This window comes from Muntiacus reevesi, chromosome 12 (genome assembly GCF_963930625.1).
Source record: "Muntiacus reevesi chromosome 12, mMunRee1.1, whole genome shotgun sequence".
Taxonomy (NCBI): domain Eukaryota; kingdom Metazoa; phylum Chordata; class Mammalia; order Artiodactyla; family Cervidae; genus Muntiacus; species Muntiacus reevesi.
In genome coordinates, this window is record NC_089260.1 from 5,768,928 (window position 1) to 5,796,552 (window position 27,625).

The window sequence follows — 27,625 nt, forward strand, 5'->3', positions numbered from 1 at the left end:
GACAGAAACTAAAGCCATAATCAATAATATCACAGTGCACTTCATACACAGAGACAGAAAAATCTACAACAAGCATTCTCCCTAATACTAATCGATCAGCTTAGACACATAATTCCTATTCAACCCATAGCTTAGGTCAGAGGATAAAGTAGATGCACTTAGAATAAAAAACCTGACTTTAAGTTTTATTTATTAATAATCTAACTTTTTTAAGTTCAAAAAGTTACAGTGAGAATGTCATTCACACAGCTTCTATATTTAGCACCTGCAATCAATCAAATCCTTAATGTTTTTCAAGGAGAAGGAGCTTTTTAAAACCTGACCTTGCCCAGGTTTAAAGTTGTTGATTTTTGATAACTGAAGATATCAAAATCATTTTTACTCATTGAGAGTGTTGTGAAATAATACTTTTAATAGAAATGTATTTTACCACCGATATTTTCTGTTAAAACCTCTGCTCTCTAGGATTCAGGATGTGGAACCACTGATGCCCATGAAATCAAAAGAGGAAGGCTTTGGTAAGTCCTCCATGGGATTTAAAATTAGGCTTTCTCGTCATATTAGTCAAAAGTGAGTGGAATTTCCAGTGACCCTTTTAAGCTGCTCCTTCAAGGTAACTGGTTCTCCCTCAATCCTGAGGAAAAGTGTGGCTGGCTATAAAACCAGAGCTTTAAACTAACATGGGCTACTCAGCTTGTCAGTAATTCTCAAGAGATTTTGCTGCCTATATTGCAAAGTGAAAGTGAAAGTGTTGTTCACTCACTCGTGTCCGACTCCTTGTGACCCCGTGGACTGTAGCCCGCCGGGGCCTCTGCCCATGGGATTCTCCAGGCAAGAAGACTGGAGTGGGTTGCCCTTCCCTTCTCCAGGGGGTCCTGCCGACCCAGGGATTGAACCCAGGTCTTCGGCATTGCAGGTAAATTCTTCACAGTATGAGTCACCTGGAAAGCCCACATTGCAAAAAGAATAATCCAGCTTTCCAGAGAATAATCAGTTCATGAGCACAAGAGTCTGAAATGGACCTGGTGTGACTGGAGCAGAGAGAAAGGAAGAAGGGGAGGAAGCTACGCTCTGGGGCAGACGAGTAAATGCAGATGGGAAACAGACCAGGCCGTGTCAGGGAGTTTTGTGTGTTTAAGACATGACCCATTTTCTGGGTAACTGAAATATCTGCATTTTCATATTTCAGAAAACTGAAAGTACTATAGGTGAAGAAGAAGGCATCCCTAAAAATGTTAGTTATGGCTTCCACTTCAGTCCTTTGAAAAACTACCTATCATCCTGGTTATTACAAAAAATAAAATATGTTAGAATAAATGCTAGAAAGAGAGATCAGTTCATCAAGTTAAGCTGTTGATTAACAGAGAGTGTCCTGGTGGGAGGCAGGGAGAGTTCCACTCCGGGATCTGACTCTTTCACTGTCTGATCTTGGCGGAGCCGACCCTACAACTAGAGGCAAACTAATTAACCTCTTTGTGCCTTGGCTGCTTGTTTTTGCAGTAAAGACAACAGTGAGTCACCACAAGGACTGTAAATCATCAGTAAACACCAACCGTTACAGATACAATATAAATATTTATCCCAGTCTTGAGAGTCTAATATTTACTTCAGAGTTTAAGTATCTTCTCTTTGCCTAAATAAAATGTCATGTCTAATTTTTGTCAAACTAATTTTTGTATGTGTGGTAGAGTAAGCTTGAATTTATTTTCTTATACAGTCAAAGCTACACTTATTGAAAATGCACTCTTTCTGATGCCTGTTGTTCAACCTAATACACTGGGTCCCAGATTATCATGGTAACACCTATTGGCAGCTCACAGTTTAATACAGTAGAGTTGTTGAGAGAGGAGTGGGAATAGGAGGAGGAGGGGAAGCAAAGGTACTTTTAACTTTTTAATAAATGACAGCTCTTCTTGCCTCTTAAATAAGAAGGGTACGCTTATTTCAATTATATTGACTATAGTCAAGCAATTCAAATTGGATCAGCAGACACATAATAACATGCCAAGTGGTGGCCAAGTGAAGGAGCTTCAAATTGGATTTTATTGAAGATTCGCTGATTCACATGGAAATTGCCATTTCCTTTGTGAAATTTCCAGTAATTTTATGGGAAGCATTTATATAACTGTATTCTTTCAGTGGCATAAAGATTATCTCTCTCTGTAATTATTCTTGATTATCATATCACACTTTCTTTAGCAGATGAAAGGAAATAATAACCTTCTGGAACAATAAAATGTTTGCAGAATTGAAAGCTATTGCTTTGTGAATTCAGAGAAGAATCATACATTCTCTTCAAGTCCTTTAAAAAAATTCAAGTATGTAGGCTGTTGTCAAGATGATGTTAATGACTCAGACATGTGACTACGATGTTTTTGTTGGTGTGCTATGGACTATGGCCAAATTGCTGCCTAAAGATCCTGGTTCGCGGCCGTGGCGGGCTGTAAGGAACCGTGAGCTGGACAGACAGAAGCCAGCCTGGAGCTCCGGCCCGGGGCCCCGGGTTGACTCCTGTAGCCTCCAGGCCTGTGCTCAGCTACAGCGAGGAATGGGAGAGTGGGAAAGTCGCCCAGTCGTGCCCGTGAGGACTGGCTGTCTGAGTTTCAGAGTGCAGAGTTAGGGGTTTTACTGAGCTCTTACCTGCCCGGGTCTTCTTTCCCCGTCCCCATTGCCTTCTGCTCTGGTTGTGCTCCAGTTGATGCTGCTGGGTTTTGAGAGTCAGGGTTTGTGGTCTTATTTTCATGTGTATTTTTCTCAGAGACTTTATCTGTGGAAAAGAAACAACATGTAAATAGAAGTATATATGCCACTCTTAATGCAGCTGTATTGGACAGCAGATGATGCGTGTGTGTTTTTTTTTTAAGGATGGTTTTCTCCAGAACACCTCCTCTCAGATTCCTCTGAACAAAGTGGGATCTTATTCAGGAGACATTAAAACATGCAGAACCTTCAGATTGATTAAAAAATACACTTAAATGTGGTGCATTATGCAACAAAAATTTCACATGGTATAATTTCTTTTTGATATTAGCAAAGCTGAGATTAATAAGGATTAATATTAAAAATAATTAATATTCAAAAGGCATTTTCAGTACTCTATTCATAATTTATGGCTGAAATTGAGTCATCAAAAATTCAGAAAAATAAAATAGGCAGAAAGGATGTCTTTGGTATTTAGAATTTTGCATTCTAATTTTGCTTCTTGATAAAAATGGTTTTGATTTGATCATTTTAGCTATAACCTCTTTTCTGAAGAAGCAATGCAAGCTAATATGTATTAGATTCATTTTTATTTTTTCATTCAAACCTACAAATACAATTTACAATTAATATAGTTTAAATTGTACTTTATCCAGAGAATAATCAATTCATGGGTAAATATTTGAATTTTAGAGAAGATTTTAATGAAAGTAAATTGCTTAATATAAAAAGAAAATATAGAGGGAGCAAAGAAATACAATGAATACAATTTAATTCATTATTCACAGTTTCTAATTTATTTTTAATTGGATGTACTATGTTTAGGAAATTGAAATCAAAGCCCAAATAATGATTCTTATTTTATTATAGCACATTATAATTTTAAAAACTTAAGTCAACACAGTATCGAAAATTTGGGTTTGCAAAACTGATAAATCAGGAGATGATCACTTACTTTACAAAAGTTTTCACCATACAAATCCTTTAATATCAAAATTGCCATGATCCATCTAAAAGTTTTCAATATACTAAGCTTTTCAGGAACATGTTTCAAGAATAAAGCTAAGTCATTCAGTTCAGTTCAATCGCTCAGTCGTATCCGACTCTCTGCGACCCCATGAACCGCAGCACGCCAGGCCTCCCTGTCCATCACCAACTCCCGGAGTCCACCCAAACCCATGTCTATCGAGTCAGTGATGCTATCCAGCCATCTCATCCTCTGTCATCCCCGTCTCCTCCTGCCCTCAATCTTTCCCAGCATCAGGGTCTTTTCCAAGGAGTCAGTTCTTTGCATCAGGTGGCCAAAGTATTGGAGTTTCAGCTTCAGCATCAGTCCTTCCAATGAACACCCAGGACTGATCTCCTTTAGGATGGACTGGTTGGATCTCCTTGCAGTCCAAGGGACTCTCAAGAGTCTTTTCTCCAACACCACAGTTCAAAATCATCAATTCTTTGGTACTCAGCTTTCTTTATAGTCCAACTCTCATATCCATACATGACCACTGGAAAAACCATAGCCTTGACTAGACGGACCTTTGTTAACAAATTAAAAAAAAAATTATCTGGTGACTCAGTAAAAAATCTGCCTACGATGTGGCCAGACCAGGATTTGATTCCTAGGTCTCCCCCTGAAGAAGGGAGTAGCAATCCACTCCAGTATTCTTGCTTGGAGAATTCCATGGACAGAGGATCCTAGCGAGTTATAGTCCACAGGATCATAAAGAGTCAGCCATGACTGAGTGACTAACACAGTTTACAACAAACTCCTGGATTTTCCAAGATGATTTTTTTCATTTTGCATCTATTTACCTTTGTTTTGGAATTAAAGTCATTTTGGCTGGGAGATAAGAAACACACACTTCCCATATGTCATTTTGTACTAAGAAACTTGAGAGAGAAATAAGAGAGAAGAATTTTCCTTATATATTTGACTCAAGTCATATCTTTCTATTACTTTTTATCCACCTCCCACAATCATCTTCCAGATCTTTGACACTATGTCATGTATTGCTGCCTAAGAAAGTGATGGCCAACTGTTTTTTCTATATCTACAAATATTGGGGGCAATCACTGTATGATATTTTAAAGCAGAGTTCTTAACCTCTGGCTGTGGATGTCCAGTACATTCCTGGACTGGAACTCTTGAGACTATATGTTGTGTATGCATTTTTTTTTTCCATGAGAGGATCTAGGGTTAACATGAGCTCATCAAAGGAGTCTGAACCATAAAAGGGCTATGAGTTATTTTGTGCACAAATGATTTTCTAGGAACACCTGTCCCCCCAAAATATTAGGATTGAAGTAGAGCATGAAAAATGAGTAAAAGAATTCAGAAAAAACCCTCCTGAATATAAAAGAGGCAGAATCTGTAAAACAGAATATTCCTTAGGGGACTTTTAGTGACTACTTCTTATAGAGGCACATGGGTATAAGTTCTGTTATCCTCTGCCTCCTCTTCCATTGCTAATTCAATCCATGGCATATGTATTTTTGCTGTGTTACATTCCTGCTAGTACCAATTACATGACTGATCATGTTGCAACAGTTATTTTCTTCCACTCTAATAAAGAACTTTTGTTTATTCCACAACATTTGGATTAAACTAAGTAAGCAAATCTTCACATCTTACCAGGTCTCCTCTAGACATTACCAAGCCCTTCTAAAATGGTGCTCCTAATGACGAATCTGGGCTATTTAGAAATTAATTATAGCCTAATTTGCTTTGTGGATAAGCATTCCAATTATAAAATAAATCCTCAATCATAGCTTATTGATGAAGATGAGAAACCAGTTATTTTCCATTCTTGGATTCAAAGCAGAACAACTAAAAAAGAAAATACCCCTGAGAACTGAAAACAAAAGGATCTCCATCAACCATAGTCAGTGTGGGCGTCTTTTCATCCATGCAGCATGTTATTTGTTTGTGGGAACAGATGGTCACATTGTTTGCATCATCCTCGTCATGAAAGAGAAATCCAAAATACATGGCAAACCTTGCTTTGGCGTCTGGGTAGTTTTGTGAGCTGGGCATTGTACTGCTTCCCAGCTTCACACATGGACAGCAGGATTCCCTCTTTTGTAGCTGCACAAATGAACAGAATGCATCTTCCTGCCAACTCTGCTCTTTGCATATTGTCTAGCAATTGCCAGATCTCATCAGGATACTTGGTCAAATTTGGCCCTGGAATGTGTACCCATGCTAGATATCAGAGTGTTCTGATATGGCTGCTTTTACTGAATGTGCAAGGGTGAGTACTGAGTGCCCTCCAAACACTTGACTGATTCTATCTCCGGCCTGGGCCTCAGTAGTACACTTCCAGACTGTCTGAGCCCCTTGTAGCAGGGCCTGGTAAAGCCCTGTGCAGGTGTGAAACACCTGCTTCCCTTTTCAAGATAGGAAATGGTTGATGCAGAAAGTCATCAACCTTCTACATTTTATCAGTGGCACTAAATAATTGCTGGAAAAGGAGGGATTCAAATAAAGAAACTAATTTGGGAATAAGGTTCTTAATTAGGCATTGGTTCAAGTGGTTCTTTTTTTGGATGAATGTAAAAAGAAGATCTGAAAATGTTTTCATTGGTTGGAATATTTGATGCAGGTGACCTTATTACTTAGTTAAATCTCTAACTCTTAAAATAGCAAATACATTATGGGTTCTGTTTCAAAAACAAGCCTCTTTTTATTCAGTTCAGTTCAGTCACTCAGTCATGTCTGATGCTTTGTGACCCCACAGACTGCAGCATGCCAGGCTTCTCTGTCCATCACCAACTGTGGGAGCTTGCTCAAACTCCATCGAGTCGGTGATGCCATCCAACCATGTCATCCTCTGTCGTCCCCTTCTCCTCTCGCCTTCAATCTTCCGCAGCATCAGGGTCTTTTCTAATGAGTCAGTTCTTTGCATCAGGTGGCCAAAGTATCGGAGTTTCAGCTTCAACATCAGTCCTTCCAATGAATATTCAGGACTGATTTCCTTTAGGATGCACTTGCAGTCCAAGGGACTCTCAAGAGGCTTCTCCAACACCACAGTTCAAAAGCATCAATTTTTCGGCACTCAGCTTTCTTTGTAGTCCAACTCTCACATCCATACATGACTACTGGAAAAACCATAGCTCTGACTAGATGGACCTTTATCGGCAAAGTAATATCTCTGCTTTTAAATATTCTCTCTAGGTTGATCATAGCTTTTCTTGCAAGGAGCAAGCATCTTTTAATTTCATGGCTGCAGTCACCATCTGGAGTGACTTTGGAGCCCAAGAAAATAAAGTCAGTCACTGTTTCCATTGTTTCCCTATCTATTTGCCATGAAGGGATGGGACTGGATGTCATGATCTTAGTTTTTAGAATGTTGCATTTTAGGCCAACTTTTTCACTCTCCTCTTTGACTTTCATCAAGAGGCTCTTTAGTTCTTCTTTACTTTCTGCCATAAGGGTGATGTCATCTGCATATCTGAGGTTATTGATATTTCTCCCGGCAATCTTCATTCCAGCTGGTGCTTCACCCAGCCTGGCATTTTGCATGATGTACTCTGCATATAAGTTAATTAATCAGGGTGACAATATACAGCCTTGACTCACTCCTTTCCAAATTTGGAACCAGTCTGTTGTTCCATGTCTGGTTCTACTGTTGCTTCTTGACCTGTGTACAGATTTCTCAGGAGGCAGGTCAGGTGGTCTGGTATGCCCATCTCTTGAAGAATTTTCCAGTTTGCTGTGATCCATACAGTCAAAGGCTTTGGCATAGTCCATAAAGCGGAAGTAGATGTCTTTCTAGAATTCTCTTGAATTTTTGATGACCCAACAGATGTTGACCATTTGATCTCTGGTTCCTCTGGTTTTTCTATATCCAGCTTGAACATCTGGAAGTTCTCGGTACACATACTGTTGAAGCCTGGCTTGGAGAATTTTGAGCATTACTTTGCTAGCGTGTGAGATGAGTGCAACTGTGCAGTAGTTTGAACATTCTTTGACATTACCCTTCTTTGGGATTGGAATGAAAATTTACATTTTCCTGTCCTGTGGCCACTGCTGAGTTTTCCAAATTTGCTGGCATATTGAGTGCAGCAGTTTCACAGCATCATCTTTCAGGATTTGAAATAGCTCAACTGGAATTCCATCACCTCCACTAGCTTTGTTCATAGTGATGCTTTCTAAGGCCCATTGACTTCACATTCCAGGATGTCTGGCTCTAGGTGAGTGATCACACCATCGTGATTATCTGGTTCGTGAAGATCTTTTTTGTCCAGCTCTTCTGTGTATTGTTGCTGCCTCTTCTTAATATCTTCTGCCTCTGTTCTTTTTATTAGATACCAACAATACCTGAGTGCTAGATGCTAGATGAATTAATAAAGACTAAATCTGAACACTGATTAGATGCATAAATGATACTGTTATTTTCATCTTAATGAATGAACATTTGGCATTAAAAAGTGAATAACACAGTTCATGAAGCATATGATTAATGGGCACCCAAGATTATATTTATGGCTCAGCTTGTGATTAATTTTATAGTTGCTCGACTATAAGTGTCCTTAGAATAATTTTAATTATAACACTTTGATCACACTTGAAATTTTATTATGTCTTTGCAGATTGTCAAATGTCGCGGAGGAAGTTGACAAACATTATAGCAATGCATATACAATGGAATCTGATGGAGTGCCCTAAAATGTCACAGAACAGAAAAATGGAGTACCTTACAGTAAGTGCTCATGCAATTTATAAAACTCTAAGGGAGAAGGAATTAGAGTAGGCAAGAGTTCCGGAAACCTTCCTATTAGAGGAATGGCTGAGGAACTTAAGTTCTTTAGCTAAGGTACTGAAGACTAACTAGTGACCTAGCCGTTATTTCCAATTCTTTGAAGGGCCATTAAATAGACAAGAAAATAAAATTATTTCACACAGTCCAGAAGGCACAGGAGGAATCCATCCATGGAATTTATAAAACACACAAACAAACCTCGAACATTCTTGAACTTGTACAACACTGAAACACACATTTTTGTGAGGAAGTGACGGCCCCATTGCTGGAGGTGTGCAGGCAGAAGCCTGTGCCAAGAGTGTTAGATGAGGCCCTTGAATCTGGTCAGAGGTGAGAGTTCCTCCAGGCAGCCGTAACATGCTAAAAAGTCCTAAAGGGATTTTTACATTTAGGCGGATGTTGCTTTAACATAAGTAAAGAAATAAATAACAGCAAACAAAAAAGAATACAGATCCATATGAGGTAGCTTTGGTACTGTGTCAGAATCAGCTCTGGTACTCCTCAACATCATGCTTGATTTCCAGGACATTTTGTTGGGAGTAATTCATCTAGAAAATACATTTTATGTATAGGTATTAAGGAAAGTGGTGATTTACTAGTGCTAGGTACCGAATAGAGAGCTCTAATCCTTACATCACTAATTCTCTGGGTGACTCTAGATAAGTCGCTTTTCTATAACAGTTTCCTCATCCATAAAATGAGAAATACTTTTGTCATGGGGATTTCTGTGAGGATTAGATAAAGACTGCATTTGAGAAAAATGCAATATAAATACAAAGTGTTCCACCAGCCAGACTACGATAAATTAAAATTATGTTTTTTAAAAAAATATCTATATTAACTCTTTCAGGTCTGCATAGCATTAATGTGTGTGGGGTATACAGGAACTTTTGTTTACTCGAAAGGATTCCAGGGATTTGGAAAGCAGAATGTGATTTCCTATATTTTTTAGTAGAAAGAAGCCTAAAAACAGAGTTCCATGTGACTGAATTATGCAAATATATTTAAATCACTCAAGCTACAAAAAAATGGCATTTTGTCCAAAAAACAAAAAAGGAGCAAAAACTCCCATCCAATTCACATTGGTTACAGTCTCAAATTTTTAGTTAAAAAAAAAAAAAAAGATAGATGGAAACTGAGGTATTTGATCCTAGTCTGCTCTTCAGCTTGATATTTAAAACAGAGTATGATTTCTCTGCCTAACGTCTCCTTTTAGCCAACACAGCCCCCCACTTCCGCTACGTCACAGGCAGGAGCAGTTCCCGAGGGCGCCCAGGGCCGGTCACGCGAGAGGAGGTGCCGTCAACATGGCGCCCGCTGCCCGCCATGTTGTAATGAGCCTGCGTGCTGAGAACAACGGCTGCTATCTGTGGCCGACCGCTCTCTCCGGACTATGGGCCAGGAAATGAGTAGATGGCGGGAGAGCAGCCCAGAGGAGATACGCATACCGGAACACAGAGACGGAAGCCATGTTGACCGTGAAGAAGAAGAGCCAGAGAAGGCAATTAGCCCCTAGGACTTCTGTCCCCAGAGTGCTTTTCCACTTCCAGTTATCCACACGTTTTCTTCCAATGAGCCCTTGCCGCCCAAGGTGCCCTGATTACGCCTCTGTGCCTTGCCAACCCAGCATGATTGGGACTTTTCTTCCTCATTTCAAACCATAAAAGACACGGTATTTATTTATTTCTTTTTCTAGACTAAATTTTCAGAAATTTCACATGCCAAGTTTATTCATCTCTCATTTCTTTTGTCCATCACTACATTAGGTATCATTTTTGAAAGACTATTCCTTACTGAGTTCTATAATTCTAGTTACATACTATATAAGACTATTTCTTTTCAGATGAAGCAGAGAAATATGCTTGGAGCAATTTTGATAAAAATTTCATTCATTTGTTGTTGTTGTAGTTTCTATATTCCCACCTTACCTTTAGCTGGTGAATAGGACTGACAGTCACAGAGAATGGACTATAATGCTAAAATTAACCATAGCAGTTCCTCTTCTGGCTGCCAGTCAAGCTGTTTGCTCTTACATGGGGAATTTACTGATACTTATAAATTAAATTTCAGGAGACAGTCTCTTTTCCTATTCCATATAAGACAAGTTAGATTGTTACTGCCAACGACTAAAGAGTGGTGTTAGCTGGTCAGTCGTGTCTGACTCTTTGCAACCCCGTGGGCCATAGCTGGCAGGCTCCTCTGTCCATGGAATTCTCCAGGCAAGAATATTGGCGTGAGTAGCCATTTCCTCCTCCAGGGGATCTTCCGAACCCAGGGATTGAACCCAGGTCACCTGCATTGCAGGCAGATTCTTTTCAGTCTGAGCCACCTAGGAAGCCCAAAGAGAGGTCTCTTGTTTAAATAAGCTGGGATTTTCCCTGTTTTATGGTCTATATTTTGAAAAATTAATATGTTTTATTTTTTAGAATAGTTTTAGCTCTAAAGCTGTTTTTATGTCTCTGGATCTCTGTTCAAACTGTTAATACGAATCAGCAGAGATGCAGGCTAGTCCAGTTTGGAGAGATGGAGGGAGCTGGCAAGGCCTGGGATGCTCTGCAGACCTGCGCGGTGCTGGACCTGGAGCGCTGGGATCTTGGCTGAGGAGAGCTGTTTGGCCCAGAAGGTTTGGGGGGATCCCACAGCTGTAGTCTGTTCACAGCACAAAGTCTGGGCTGAAAGGCACGAGTGGAGAGGAAGGGAAGGGCAAGAGGAGAACTGAAAGCATCTTGTCAGGGCTGTCAGTGTCCATAGGTTTGAGCAACATGGAGAACCTACACGTGGTGTGTTAGAGGCCAGGGATGGTGGTACGGGTTAAATTTGACAAGAATTCAGTTTTTCCTTCAATGATTTAAAAAGGGGAATCTGTGAACATTAAAAAGTCAACGTTTAAAAACTGGGAAATGTCAAGCTAAGATTTGTCTTTGCAGTCTCTCTAGACTGGAGATGGAATGTCTGGCAGAACGTAACCCGTATCCCACGTGACAGCAGCTGGTAGGAGCCGCGTGGCCTTATGGGCTCTTTGGATCGGGCATGTGCAATTCTCACGTACACGCCCTCACTTCTGTCAACATTGGAATTTACAAACCTCAACGCTCAATGCTCTACCTATATTAATTAAATTTATACCCACAACCTAGTCGTGACTGTATTATCCTTCTTTTATACATGAGCAAGCTCTGAGTCAGAGATGTTTAATATCTTGACTAAGGTCACAGAAAAACTAGTAAATAGCAGAATTATAATTTGAATTCAGGAGTGTCAAACTCTAAAATCAATGCCCTTTCCAGTATGAAATACTGCCTTTAGTATTAATTGCATGATTGTCTGGATAGAAAAAAAATCTTTTTGATTGTGACATTTAAAAGTATGGAGTATTCTGAAACAATATATGTCAGTTTTCTATTGCTATAGCAAATTATCACAAGTGTAGTGGCTTAAAACAACAGAGATTTTGTAAGTCAGAACTTTTAAGACAGACTGTGTTCTTTCTGGAGGTTTTAGGAGAGAATCTGCTTCCTCATCTTTTCCAGCTTGTAGAGGCTGCCTGTATACCTTGGCTCAGGGTTCCTTCCCCCGTGTTCAGAATGCATCAATGCAACCTCTGCTTCCATCATCCCGGCCCCTTCTTCAGCCTTTGGCCCTCTTTCTTTCTAGTTGTAAAGACCCTTTGACCACACTGAGGTCCCCTGGATAACCCAGACTAATGTTCCCATTCTTAAGATCCTTAACATAATCACATCAGCAACTTTTTTTCATGTAAGGTAAGAAATTCATAGCCTTTGGGGTTTGGCGTGTGGACATCTTTGAGGGCGGCATTATTCAACCTACCACATCATACTAGCTATGGGTACCTAACTTTGATACACTTCCAATATACTATATTCCCACGTGGTACCAAAACATTTATTTAAAGAAGCATTTAATGTAATATAAATGAAGCGTAATCCTAAGAAAGATGATTGTAATCAAAAGAGGACTTTAGTAAGTTATCCGTATTTGAATCCAAAATATATTGCATTCTTCATTTCCATGGCAGATATAAATTAAACCATGCTCGGCAGAAGATAAGAGTTCTATAATCAGAAATCAACATCTGCAGATATTATGACATTGCACCTGCATGTTTTGAAGTGAAGAACACAAAAATACCAACCATGTGTAAGATGCTATCTTTAAGCAGTAATAATTTTGCCTTTACTTTTTCAAAACAAAGTATCTGTTATTCCTATTAAAATTTTTGAAGACATGCTTAGTTTGCAAATTTAAATGATGCTGTTTTTCTCCTTCCTACTCAAATAGCTCCTCTGTTAAATGAAGCTTCCACAAAGAGTTTTTATTAGCAATCATGAAAATTAAGCTTACAAATACACTTTGAATAAAATACAATAAGAATAAACTTATAATCCTGAAAATGTGATCCTTGGTTTCATGCCATTAAGTTTATATTTTTATGTGAGAACTATAGATTTGAGACCATTACTATTATAAAATAACTCATACTATTAAAATCTCATCAAAAAAACAAAGTGCTTAGAAATGAACCTCACCAACGAGGTGAAAGACTTATATGCTGAAAAGTATAAAACATTGATAAAGGAAACAGAGTGATTTAAAGAAAAGGAAAGATATCTCATACTGTTTGATTTGAAGTATTAACATTATTAAAATGGCTATGCTACCCAAAGCAATCTATAAATTTAATGTGATTCCTACCAAATTGCCCATGAATTTTTCATAGAACCAGAATAATCCTAAAATTTATATGGAATCATAAATATAAGAGATGCAGAATTGCCAAAGCAATCATGAGGAAAAAAACAAAGCAAGAGGCATAACCCTCGCAGATTTTAGACAATATTGCAAAACTACAGCAATCAAAATAGGATGGTATTGGCACAAAAACAGTCATGCAGATCAACAGAACAGAAGAGAGCCCAGAAATAAACCCACATATCTATGGTCAATTAATCCTTCCACAAAGGAGGCAAGAATACAAGATGAAAAAAGACAATCTCTTCAGCAGGTGGTGCTGGGAAAGTTGGACAGCTGTGTGTAAATCAATGAAGTAAGAATACCTCTTCACATCATACTCAAAACTAAACTCAAAGTGGCTTAAAGACTCACACACACAGCATGACAATATAAAACTCCTAGAAGAGAACCTAGGCAAAACATTCTCTGACATAAATCATGGCAGAGTTTTCTTAGGTCAGGTTCCCAAGGAAATAGAAATAAAAGCAGAAAGAAACAAATGAGACCAAATCAAATTTATAAACTTTTCCACTGCAAAAGAAACCATAAAAAATGAAAAGGTAACCTATAGACTGGGAGAAAATATTTGCAAATGATGTGACTGACCAGGACTTAATTTCCAGAATATACAAATAACAGATAGAATTCAATAATAAAAAATGAGCAACTGAATCAAAAAAATAGACAGAAGGCCTAAATAAACTTATCTTCAAAGAAGACATACAGATAGCCAGTAAAAGTGAAAGTCGCTCAGTCATGTCTGACTCTTTGCCACCCCATGGACTATAGTCCATGCAATTCTCCAGGCCAGAATACTGGAGTGGGTAGCCTTTCCCTTATCTAGGCCCCGCCAATAGGTACACACCAAAAAATGCTCAGTGTTGCTAATTATTAGAGAACTGCAAATAAAAATTACAATGAGGCATCACCTCACACTAGTTAGAATGGGAATCCTCCTACACTGCTAGTGGGAATGTAAATTGGTGTAGCCACCCTGGAAAAAAATGTATGGCAGTTCTTCAAGAAAGTAAGAATAGGACTGTCATATGATCCAGCAATTTTACTCCTGGATATATATACCCCAAAAAAGCAAAAGCACTAATTCAAAAAGATACATTCACCCTAATATTCATAGCAGCATAATTAACAGTAGGCAAGACATGGAATCGATCTAAATGTCCACTGACAGATGAATGGATAAATAAGATGTGGTCTATATAGAAAACTGAATACTACTTAGCCATAAAAGAATGAAATAATGTCACTCACAGCAACACTGAGGGATCTTAATTTCATATTAAGTGATGAAAGACAGAGAAAGGCAAATATGATATGGTATCACTTATATGTGGAATCTAAAATACAACGCAGATGAACTTATTTTCAAAACAGAAACAGACTTACAGACATGGAAAACAAACTCAAGTTTACGAAAGGGGTAAGGGTGTGGAGGAGGGATTAATTAGGAGTTTGGGACTAGTAGACACAAGGTACTATACACAAAGTGGGTAACAAGGCCCTACGGTATAGCACAGGGAACTATCTTCAATATCCTGTGATAAATCACAATGGAAAAGAATACGAAAAATATCTATGTATAACTGAATCACTTTTCCACAAACCAGTAACGAACACATTGTAAACCAAGTATACTTCAATAGAAAACTAAAAAAGGTGATAAGAAAGGAGAATTATAGTTGAATCATCTTGAACCAATTGAATCATGTTGACAATGTTGCGGGTTTTTTCTTTCTTTGGCTTATGCAGATTTGATTTCTACTGTAGGGTGTTTCTCTCTTCCTCAATACCTCACTTTGTTAACCACTGTTCATTGTATGCAGTGAAAATTCTTATACGATCTACAGAAAAACCTTCTTTTTGGAAAAAATTGAAGATTAAGTAATGTTCTTAAATGGTTGCTAAGAAGATGTCAAGAGCTGGAGTGGGTGTGGAGAGAGGGGAACCCTCCTTCATTGCTGGTGGGGATGTAAGTTGATGTAGTCACTGTGGAAAGCAATGGAGGTGACTCAGAAAGCTAAAACCAGAATTCACATATGATTCAGCAATCCCTCTTCTGGGCATATATCCAGACATTACTATAATTCGAAAAGATACAGGCACCTCCATGTTCATAGCAACATTATTCACAATAGCCAAGACATGGAAAAATCCTAAATGTGTACTGACAGATGAACGCATAAAGAAGATGGGATACATACATACAATGAAATACGACGCAGCCATAGAGATGAAAGACGCCACTTGCAGTGATGTGGATGCAACTCCGGGAGTTGGTGATGGACAGGGAGGCCTGGCGTGCTGCAGTCCACGGGGTCGCAGAGAGTCGGACACGACTGAGCAACTGAACTGGATGCAACTACAGATTATCATACTAAGTGAGGTAAGTGAGAAAGGCAAAGCCTGTATGGCATCACTTATATGAGGAATCTGAGCTACGGCATAAATAAATTTATCTATGAGACAGAAACCGAGCCAGGGACACAGAGGATAGACGGGTGGTTGCCAAGAGGGAGGGAGAGGGCTGGTGAGAGTCTGGGGTCGGCAGATGCAAACTAGCGTGTGAGGAAGGACAAGCAGTAAGGTCCAGCTGCATAGCACAGGGAACGAGACTCAATATCCTGTAACACACCAGAGTGGAAAATAACATGAAAAAGAATGAATGCGTGTGTGTGACTGAGTCACTGCTGACAGCAGTAGTTAATAGAACATTAAAGCAATTATATTTCAATACAAAAGAAAAGGACAACAGGAATCAGAGACTACAAGTATAGCCAGCTATTTCAAGCAGTCTTACTCTAAAGGAGGACGTGGGAACCAGACAATAGTCGAAGAGGAATTAGGATCGAGAAGGGTGACTTTCGGTTGAAGTTTTGTTTTCATTAAGGTGTTAGGGAAATTAAATAAATAGTCTTGTTTAGGCTTCAAAGACAAAGCAGAGCGGGCCTCCGACCTTGCTTCTCACCTGCCTGGACGCTGCCCAGATGGAGTGGCCGTGAGTGACTGCCTGCTGGGACTGCAAGACGGGGAGCACCTTAGAGAAGATGGGGAGGAGCCTTGAGATTGCTGAGCCCCTGGAGGGGGCCGGGGCAACCAGGCCCCTGGCTCAGCAACAGTCCAAGTTTCACATGCCAAAACCAGCGTGAATCAGAGCGGCAAACTGGTCACAGACATGCTGAAATCAGTGCGCGTCCTGGGATTATACGCGGGAGCCCCGAACTGGCCTTTGAAGCCTCACCGGGGCGGACTCGCTGCCTGGGACCCTTTCCCCAGCTGGGACTGCAGATGCGCCGGATGCCAGCGCTGATAGTCTGGATGTTGGTCAAAACCCAGTTTGGTGATGTATCCTCTGCTCTTTCGGTTTCTCTTTTCGTTTAATGTTAGTATATTGAAAGTAAGGTAGATAATCCTCTAACAAATGTTTGTATTATTTATTTGTAGATGAGTGGCTTAGTTTGTTAAACTCTGAACCTCAGATGAAAGTGAAAACTTTCAGCCAACCAAAGATGGGAGGGAAAAAAATGTCAAGAGCATTTTTTTTTTTTGTATCCTCTTGGTATTACTATCTGTAGAAATTTTATATATGTGAACTTTTATCAGAAATAGAGTCTTATGCTTATTAAATGTTTCTCTTTCAGTGACATATCAGAGTAAATATTTTAAATCAAATAATCTAACAATTGAAGAGCCTCACTTTAGTAATGAGTTAGGAGGTGATATTAAACTACATTCATGTTGAAAAGCATTGCAGAACATTAACTTTTTTTTTCTTTCTTCTTTGGTAAGTAAATGGTAAATGCTGACTGTTTGATAAACACTGTGGTTTTTTTTTGTTGTTATCTTGGAGGAGATGAAAATGCAAAAGAATGATAGCAGATAAAATAGCTGATTTCTATAGAGAAAAGTAAGTATTCTCTTCATTCTAATAAGAACAATAAAAATCTAGAACTATACTTCAAAATAAATAAATAAACATGATCAATATAACTAGAGAGATAATGAAAACAGAAATATGACTTAATTGTAAAAATAAATTTTTATTCCCATAATGTTATCTTTCAAACTGGGAACATATTATTTTCCTCCAGTCATTCAAGATTATTCTACATTAAATTGTTATTTCTTCTTCATATAGGCCCTTTGTCTTTCTCTTGAGTAAGAGCAGTCAGATATAATGACAATGGGGCCATTTCTTCAGCTTTTGAGTGTGTTGATATTACTTTGGAGTAATTTGTTTACTTACAACCTTTCTTGTGATTGTCTATTTGCCATCTTGTTTGTAATTTTCACGTGCTTCTTATTTTTCCTCTTTATAGACAGGAATTTTGGCTAGTGAAAACTCAATTGTGCCTCAGCCCCAAGATTTACTCTAGTAAAACTAGAGAATCATTAAAAATTATCATAGATAGACCTTTGTCTAATATATGAAAAGCTGACATCTACTCTAGTTTTATAACAATAATTATGCTATTATTTAACAATAGCATGTCCTGTTCTAGTGATTCCTCTATCATTTTTGTGTTTTCCTGGTGATAGTGTTCCTACTCAGGAGAGATGGGAGAGAAGGGCTAGAAAGAGGGACTGGGAATAGATTTCATTAGATCCCACAAAGTCAGGTGAAGTAATTTAGATTTTGTCCTGCAGGTAATACTGAGGCACTCAAGGTTCTTTAGAAGAGACTAGCAGAGATGGGAGATCAAAATAGTGATTAATTTTGAAAAAGTAATCTGCTAATACTGTTGAGGTTGGACAAAAGGGAGAAAGATTGGGTGAAGTAGAGCTCTAATCAGAAGAGATCACTTAGGGCCTGGGAGTCATGCAGGCATGAGTTACTAATAAGGATAGTATTGGTGTTGGGATTGGAAAGGAGTGAAGTGGGTTTGAGAGCTCTTATGAAAGAAGATTTGGTGGCTAATTTTCTTTATAGGGCAGCCTAGACAGAGGAATAAAACATCAATTAGGTTTTGAGCCCAGGAGACTGAAAAAGAAAAAAAAGATAGAACCAGGAATAGAAATAAATCAAGAGAGGGAGCTTATTTGAAGGAGAAGATAAGGAATTCAATTTTAGTCATGCTTTCTTTGAGATGGCAGTAGAACATTCAGGTGTATTTGTCCAGTGGTTACTTGGAAAATATTGAACAGGGTCTTAAAAAAGAAATTGGTCTGATATGAATTTAGAAGCATCAGTGTAGAAATGAATGTGGTAGCCTTAGGAATAGATAAGATTCCTAGAGGAGAGAGTTGGCAGAGAAACACAGAACCTCTACACATGCACAAGCCACATCTATTTTATTGTTTTCATAATACTTATCTGAAAAACTGTATGCTATATTAACATAAACTTGACCCAAATTACTTATCAGTGTATCTCCAACTCACAGACCAGTGCCTGGCATGTGATAGGTGAAAAAGAAGACATCTATTGAATAAATGACTGAATGAAGAAATAATTTTTGTAAATATCCATACCATCACATTGTCTCAAGCATCACCCTAGGTAATATCTAATCAAGGAATAGTGTGCTTCATCAGACAATGCATTTTGGAGAAATATACTTTTTACTTTTTGGTTTTGTTCTTACAAATTTGGGTCTTACCTTGGATTTTGGTCTGTGACTCTTCACCTGAGGCTGGTGGCATCTTGGTTTTAAGAGACTGTTTTTCATTTTTGTTTTCTCCCTTTGAGAAAAAAAAAAGAGACTCTACATGTAATTTTGAACTGTGATCTTGGAGAAGACTCTCGAGAGGCCCTTGGACGCAAAGAAATCCAACCTGTCCATCCTAAAGGAGATCAGTCATGAATATTCATTGGAAGGGCTGATACTAAAGCTGAAACTAAAGCGCCAATACTTTGGCACCTGATGCAAAGAACTGACTCATTTGAAAAGACCCTGATGGTGGGAAAGATTGAAGGTGGGAGGAGAAGGGCATGACAGAGGATGAGATGTTTGGATGGCCTCACTGACTCGATGGACATGAGTTTGAGTAAACTCCTGGAGTTGGTGATGGACAGGGAGGCCTGGGGTGCTGCAGTCCATGGGGTCACAGAGTCGGACATGATTGAGCTGAACTGAACTGAACATGTGATTTTACATAAAAATGAAGTTGAATGTAAAATATAAGAGTTTTAAATTTCATTATCAAGCCAATCATCAAAACTAATCATTTGTTTATGATATACTAAAAATGATACCTCTTGCACTTAGATGACTATTCCTGACTCTACTATTGGAAAATCAGCTTCAGCTTCAACAGTTTGTTGGCCACAGTCTGTTTTTGCCGGTGTGGTTGCTGCATCTTCCTGACACATGTTTCTCACAATTCTGGCTCTTACTTCCCGTAGCCTGAACATTGGTTCTGGGCTAAGTCTTCAGTGATAGAACATAAAATGATGGAGAGAAGAAAGCAGTTTGGTGTCTTTACTCATAGCTGTCTTCTTTTTCCCCTCCATGATTTCATTTGCCTCTATCTCATCATTTATCTGAACACTTAAGCTTTCCTTTGGAATGTAAGTGTGTCTTGCTGGATATGGCCAGTGTATACCTGAAGATTTTCGAATGGGGACAGAGTGAAACAAGAGATAAGGTTAAAGCATAGAAAAACTGGCTCCCAAGCTTCTCCCAGTCTTGCAGGGGGAATAAACACACACAAATGCAACTGACATGAAATGTTATAAGTGATGAGAAAATGTCTGCGGGCCGAGAGGTGTGGCTAAAGGTGGCATGGTCAGTTCTACCAGAGTGGAAGGGAGAGGATGGACACTTAGAGAGAGAGCGACTCTTGGATTTACAGATCAAGATGAGATTTTTGTTTTCAGATGGACAAGGCATGGAAAATACTCCAGACAGAGGATGCTTGTTTAGCGAAAGCCTAAGGTATATGCAGGTGAAGCGAGACCACAGAAGTGCTCAGAAGGGGAAAAGCATGAGGATATGAGGCTAATGAAGAAGGAAGGGGTCTTGAGAGTCTTATAAGCCTTGATATGAATCTTCACATTACTTTTAGACACTGTATGTCAGACACATCTTAAACTGAAAAGCAAATGAATTAGATGATTTAATTTCAGCCTTGTAATCACATATGTGTTAGGCAAGGCAGCTATTATTATTCTTATATTATTGAATAAGGAGTTGATTAACTGCCTAGAAAAGTACAAGTCTCTGGATAGATTACGAAATAGTGACAAAGCCTTCTGACTTCAACCAAGTACTTTTGCATCATATTATTCATTAACATTTTCATCATAGTTTTATGTATACATAAATATAAATTTATGTGAATAATTCCTTATTCTGGAGTATGAGAGTTTGGACAAGTGTGAATTTGCAATTTTTGATTTAATGGCTATTTACAAATCTGAATTACCTATGATATTTTGGTTTGAGAATTAACTGTTTAAATGCCACTTAAAATACAATGCAAATTGATTTATTCATTCCTAGATGTTTCCTTATAGGACTCAAATAATCTATTTGTATTTCAGAAATGTGTTGTTTAAATGTCATTTTAAAAGGTTATATTCTGTAGAGGAAAATAGGGGTTTAGCTTTGTGTCAATTTTAACATTTAGCACATTTGAAACTGGAGAAAAAACTATTTTCCCTTTTCTGACATATTATTGGAAAGAGTAGACACAAATAACTCCCTAATATGAGTTTTAGATATGTGATGCTAGCAGACATCCTGATGAGCATCCATAAATTATGGCCGTCAGAATGGCACCGAATGTGTAAGAGCGCTTCAGTTTAGTTCAGTTCAGTTCAGTCGCTCAGTCGTGTCTGACTTTTTGCGACCCCATGAACCGCAGCTTGCCAGGCCTCCCTGTCCATCACCAACTCCTAGAGTTCACCCAAACCCATGTCCATCGAGTCAGTGATGCCATCCAACCATCTCATCCTCTGTCGTCCCCTTCTCCTCCTGCCCCCAATCCCTCCCAGCATCAGGGTCTTTTCCAATGGGTCAGCTCTTCACATGAGGTGGCCCAAGTATTGGGGTTTCAGCTTCAGCATCAGTCCTTCCAATGAACACCCAGGACTGATCTCCTTTAGGATGGACTGGTTGGATCTCCTTGCAGTCCACGGGGCTCTCAAGAGTCTTCTCCAACACCACAGTTCAAAAGAGTGCTTCTATCTGGGTCTACTCTGAATGGCTTTCCAGTATTAATGTCTGAAGGAAAGACAGCTCTTTAAGGAGTTCCTGAATTTTTGTTTTTTTTTGTCTTGTCTCTAGCATCCCTTTTTCCCCTGTAGATTAAGCATTTGGAAAAGTTGATTCAACTACTATTTCTCCTGTTCTGTAGCAACATAACCTAATGATTTAGCTCTCAGGCCCTAAAATCAGACAGAACAGGGTTTCAATTCAGAGTCTGCAATTTTTGTCAGTTGTGTGTAAATAGCAAATTATAACAGGGCCCGTGGGTATTGTGAGTGCTTGAAAAGGGATAGCACTTTGTTTGGCACATAGTAATTCCTGTTAGCTATTGTGTTCTCCAAGAGAATAATGTATTAGCTATTTTTTATGTGCTCTGTGGGAAAATAATCATGATAGTTGGCAAGTTGGCAGACATCGCTGTAATGACTTTCCCAGAGAGAAACACAACAAGGCTAGCGGAAGGGAAGTACCCGGCTCAACATTTGTGACAGTCTATACGTTTTTAAACATATAAATAACTCTTAAAGTGTGAGATTATTTATTTTGATACAAGAATTAGAAAGAAGTCAAGGACACTCTCATAAAGCCATGCTAAGCACATTTTCTCCAGGTCTCTCCACTGCAAAAGCAGTCAGTGTTAATCAGAAAAGGAAGGCAAATTTTCCAGGGCTAACATTGGGTAATCTTCGTGTTTTATATACTCCAGGTTCATTTAAACCTGAATCATTAGACCATGCTATGCCAGTCCCTAGGTACCTTCCTGTTTGTACTTGACATCTTTCATCCAGTTCTCTTAGATGAGAAAATAATTCTTGCTTTAAAAATCTTGTGTGGTGATTTTAGGTAAAGCTAATGAGTAATCCATGAAAATTGTTCTATAGATAGCTGTAAGTGAATGTTGATCATATGATTATCACTTGGACTTAAATCTGTCATAAGGATACAAATGATTAATAATGGTAATAATAATTGCCCTATTATATGCTTTATCTATACTGTCTCTAGTTTGTATACCAAGGCTACAAAGCAGGTATATCTTTATTTTAAAGATGAACAGATTTAGAACTTAAGAAAATATTTTTCCAGAGCGTGGTTTCTCCGCTTTGGTAATATTAAAGTGTTAAACTGGATAATCCTATGTTGTAAAGGGCTCTCCTGTACATTCTAGGATATATAGCAACATCTCTAGCCTTTCCCCTTTAGATGCTAGTAACTTCCTACCCTTGAACCGTGACAACAAAAAATATCTTCAAATACTGATAGTTGTCCTCAGTGCAAACTAGTCCTTATTGAGAACTTCTGGTCTAGAGAAATCACCGTTAAAATATAGTTTACTAAGACTAGGATGTTTGACCTTCTCTGTTGGAACTAGATTATATAACATGCTTAATACTTGAGAAATGATTTCATTTTGGATGATGGCAGAAGTGAAAATCAACAAAGAGAAGTCTTACTTGGTTTTTCCAAATTGTTATAGATTCTTTTATGCATTAGTCCATTTTAAAATCAATATATGCAATATATATAAAATGATGGGGATAAACCCCAAAGACGAACAGTCCATGACTTTGTCGGCAGCAGGTAAAACTTCAGAGAAATCACATATCCGAGTGTTTATGAAAATCCCTCTCCCAGTCAAGAAATGGTGCTAATCAGGAGGGATTTAGGGACATGGGGCGCGTACCTGTCTCGTGGCCTGCTGCGACTCTCCACTTGGATCAGGATCTTGTTTATTCTCATTGCCTCCTTCACTAGGCTTCACCTTGTTGAATTTTATTGTCAGTGATTTAAACATCTCTGAGGTGGTTCTGAAAACGTCTGTTTTATAACTCTGTGTCTTGAGGTAGAGAAATGTGCTTCGATTTTCTTTTCATTAGCAGACAAGCCAATTAGTTGTTTAATCAGGATTTTGTTCTGGTTAATTCCTAAAGGCAACTCTCTGGCTAGTCAGGGCTTTGGCTTAAAGGCAGCAAATTACTTCTGCTTGGGTGATTTAAACTCTGTTTATGAATTTCAGAGAGTCAAAATACCCCTGTGAATAATTTAGAAGTGAGAATTAAACAAAACTTCATTGTTGATTTAAATTGTTTAAATGGTTATTTAAATGTGGGCACATTACCCATTGGTTTATTTTTCTTTCTTTCTTTGCAATTACCCACCTACCTTTCTCCATCTATTGAATTTTTGTTAAAATAATACGTGCAAATGATTTAAGACCCTTGAGAGTCCCTTGGACTGCAAAGAGATCAAACCAGTCAATCCTAAAGGAAATCAACCCTGAATATTTATTGGAAGGACTGATGCTGAAGCTCCAATACTTTGGCCACCTGATGTGAAGAGCTGACTCATTGGAAAAGACCCTGATGCTGGGACACATAGAAAGCAGGAGGAGAAGGGGATGACAGAGGACGAGATGGTTGGGTGGCATCACCGACACAGTGGAGATGAGTTTGAGCAAGCTCTGGGTGATGGTGAAGGACAGGGAAACCTGGCATGCTGCAGTCCATGGAGTCGCAAAGAGTCGGACATGACTGAGTGAACAAAAATGAAGTGTTTATAATATAAAGCAACTCCCCCAAAGTCCTCACTTCTAGTTCTGCACTGTGAGGTAACTACTTTTTCTTTTGTTTTCTTCCTGTGATTATTTTCTTTAGTTGGTATTTTATTATTTGATAAGATTAATGATTTTTTTTTTAGAAAATATAATGAAAACTGAGACATTGCTCCCCATTCCCAGTTGCCTAAACCTCCATCTCAGATGCACGATGATGGTTACATTAGAATAAAGCAGAGGGAGTGTACTAGCTTGCTAGGGCTGCCATAACAAAGTGCCATAGGCTGGGTTGACTTAAACAACATAAATGTATTTTCTCACAGTTCTGGAGGCTAGATGTTTGAGATCAAGATGTCACCAAGGTGGTTCCTTTGTGATAAAGGAGCCGCTACAAATCTCTCTCTTTGGCTTGTAGATGGGCATCTTCTCCCTGTGTCTTCCCTCTGTTCGTGTTTGTGTCCAAATTCTGTCTTCTTATAAGGACACCATTTACATTAGATTAAGGCCCACCTCAATTACCTTATTTTAATTGACCTCTTTAAAGACTCTTATCTCCAAATAAGGTCACATTTTGAGGTATGGGAGATTAGAACTTCATCACCAATGTTTGACAGGATACTACTGAGCCCATAACCCAGAGACAGTATGTTTGATGAATATCACTTTAGAGGAAATGTAATTTATTGCTAGGAAGCAATCTGCTCCAAAATTTCTTACATGTTTGCTATTTTCTTATAAATTGCTGAAATATTATGAATACTATATATGTGATTCTTAGTTTTATAAGTCTAGATAATTCTGTTGGATTACTAATTTCTTAAATTATTAAAAATATATCTTTCACTAGCATTAATTTTTTTCTCTGATTCACCATTGAATCAATAAGCCTAAACTCCTTGAAGGAGGACACTATGCGTCATTTATTTTACCCCCAGAGTGCCTTTATATAGAGTAGAAACTCAACCCCTGATGAATAGAATTTAACTGAAAGCCCTTTCTATGATCTGACAGCTCTAGGCTTCCCTTATATCTCTGCTTTAATTCAAAACTAATTAGATATATTACACTCAAACAACATTTAAATCTATGCATTTCTTAACAACACTTGGCACCACAATAGTTTGACTAATATTTTCCTGCATCTCTGTCATCTCCCTGAATAGCTGGAAAGATTATTACTATCAGAACCTTTGCTGCATCACTTCTAGTATCACTTTGTCATCAAAAACCATGTTCTTTCATTGTATCTGTTCTAGTTTAAACATCTATATAAAATATCCTAATATTTCTTTCACAGTTTGACAGATTAACATCTAGGTGTTAACCAAATTATGAAAGAAATATTGCAGTTTTTTAAATATACTATCTTTTAACCACTTAGCTTCTTAAAAAATATCAAACATTTTTGTAAAAAAAATGAATATTTCAATTGCAAAGCTTTGTTCTGCTCTTGTAAAAAAGAATTGAAGTAATTTAAATAATAGAAAATGCTCTTTTCATAACAAGAAAATCCTTTTGAAGTGAGATCTTGCTTACTACATTGAGTTCCAAGGACACCAGAAACATTAAAACATTGATGGATTAATTACATCTTACCTGTTTTTCTGGAGAATAAATATTTTACATAAATGCAAAAGAGCTACTTTTATAAAGAAAAATCTAGGCTTGTAGTTTGTGAAGCAAAAATACTTGCATATAAGTAGGTGGAATCTTATTCCTTAACATGCTTTATTTTAAAAAGTAAAATTTCCTAGCTTTATTGAGATATGATTGACATATGCTGTTATGTAAGTTTCAGTATACAATATGATGATTTGATACACAATATGGTGATTTGATTTGCAGAATGACTTCCGCAGTAAAGTTAGACAACACAGCCTTTCCCTCACATATTTACCACTTCATTGTGTTGTATATTGAGAAACATTTAAGCTCTATTCTTGTCACAATTTACACTCTTAGTTACGGTTACTTCTGCTGGTTATTTCTACATTACTAAAAAATCTGCTTATTCTACTCCTTTTGTCTGTGTGAATTTGAATCCCAAACCAGCGTGAGGCAGAGTTGCAACATTAAGAATTGTTAAGGAGAACTTTATTTTCTTACCCAGAACCCAAACAAACTTCCTTGATGGTCTATGCTGTTGGACAGATATTTTTTCAGTCCAGCAAGAATATACTTTTTTAAAGGGTGTTTTGACTTTGTTTTCAATAGAGTTTTTAGTGCATTTCTCTTGTGCACTTGCCAATTAAAACTGGAGGCTTTCAGCACCAAGACCACCCTCCACATTATCCACACCCGGGGCAGCCTGAGTTAGCACATCTAATATTTCTTCCATCTGTATTTCTGGAACTTGGGGACTTCCTTGAGATAACAGTTATGTATTTTAGGAAAACAATATGGAAAAAATATATATGCATAACTGAATCACTTTAATATACAGCAGAAATTAACACAACATTCTAAATCAACTATACTTCAATAAAACTGAAAAAATGGTTATGCACTTTAAAGTGTATTTGTAAGAGGGAAAATATTCAGGAAAATTTTAAGAAAGAATTTTAATTTAGTTTTTCATATTATCAAAATCATGTCTTTTACTGATTTTTTAAAAAAGAAACTAGAAGTTTTCATTTTAGATTCAATCATTTTATCAAAAAGAAACATATAAAAACCAACTTTATTGATTATATGATTTGATTTGAATGTCTTGAAAATACAAAATTATCAATATTTATTTTTGTTCAAAAAAATGCATGTTCATTGTTTTAAAAGGCAAACTTTTCTTTTTGATTACATTTTTGCTTCAGAAACAACCATGAATGAATTATGAGATATGTATGGGGTCATTTTAGGAGTTCCTCAGTTAATCCTCTAAGCCTGTGGTTAATTAGATTTTTGAACTTAATATACAAACATCCAAGGAAATGTTAATAGCAGACTTGTGACTGATTCTCTCCCTTCCCGGGACCCTCAGAGGAATAAATAGCTTCATTAGACCTCCTTGTAAATCTGACCATGCTATTTACTGGTGGAAGGATACCAGGAAGTCTCTATGTATGGGAAATGTATTTAGTAGGACATTTTTGGTCTGTCTAGATTGCTTATTGCAGAAAAGCCTGTAATTTATGGATTTATGTGGCATGGCTGGCTGGAGATGGGGTAACTTTGTAAGGAAGCTTAAAACGGCTGCTGCTGCCAAGTCGCTTCAGTTGTGTCCGACTCAGTGCGACCCCATAGACGGCAGCCCACCAGGCTGCCCCGTCCCTGGGATTCTCCAGGCGAGAACACTGGGGTGGGTTGCCATTTCCTTCTCCAGTGCATGAAAGTGAAAGTGAAGTCGCTCAGTCGTGTCCGACTCTTCGCGATCCCATGGACGGCGGGGCCTCCCAGGCAAGAGTACCGGAGTGGGGTTACACCCTCAAACCACCTTGCTTTCTCTTTTTTATTGGCCGCACCATGGGGTTTCCCAAGTGGCTCAGTGGTAATCTGTCTGCCAATACAGGGGATACGGGTTTGATCCCTGATCCTGGAAGATTCCCTGAAGAAGGAAATGGCAACCACTCCAGTATTTTTGCCTGGAAAATCCCATGGACAGAGAATGGTGGGCTATAGTCCGTGGTGTCGCTAAAGAGTCAGACACGACTGAGCGACTAAAACAAAAAAACGCAGCGTGTGCAATCTTAGTATCC

At 38.2% G+C, this 27,625-nt stretch overlaps 1 protein-coding gene across 1 annotated transcript in view; it reads right to left on the reverse strand.

The window, feature by feature from the left end:
* Window positions 1-23,174, reverse strand: part of CNGB3 (cyclic nucleotide gated channel subunit beta 3) — a 176,939-nt gene extending 153,765 nt beyond the window's left edge. Inside the window, exons 1-3 of the mRNA XM_065902998.1 lie at window positions 23,064-23,174; window positions 18,827-18,908; window positions 2,641-2,767 (exon numbers count right to left, since the gene is read on the reverse strand). Coding sequence (XP_065759070.1) covers window positions 2,641-2,767; window positions 18,827-18,908; window positions 23,064-23,174 — 320 coding nt within the window. The remainder of the gene's footprint in view (window positions 1-2,640; window positions 2,768-18,826; window positions 18,909-23,063) is intronic.
* Window positions 23,175-27,625: the final 4,451 nt, after the last annotated feature.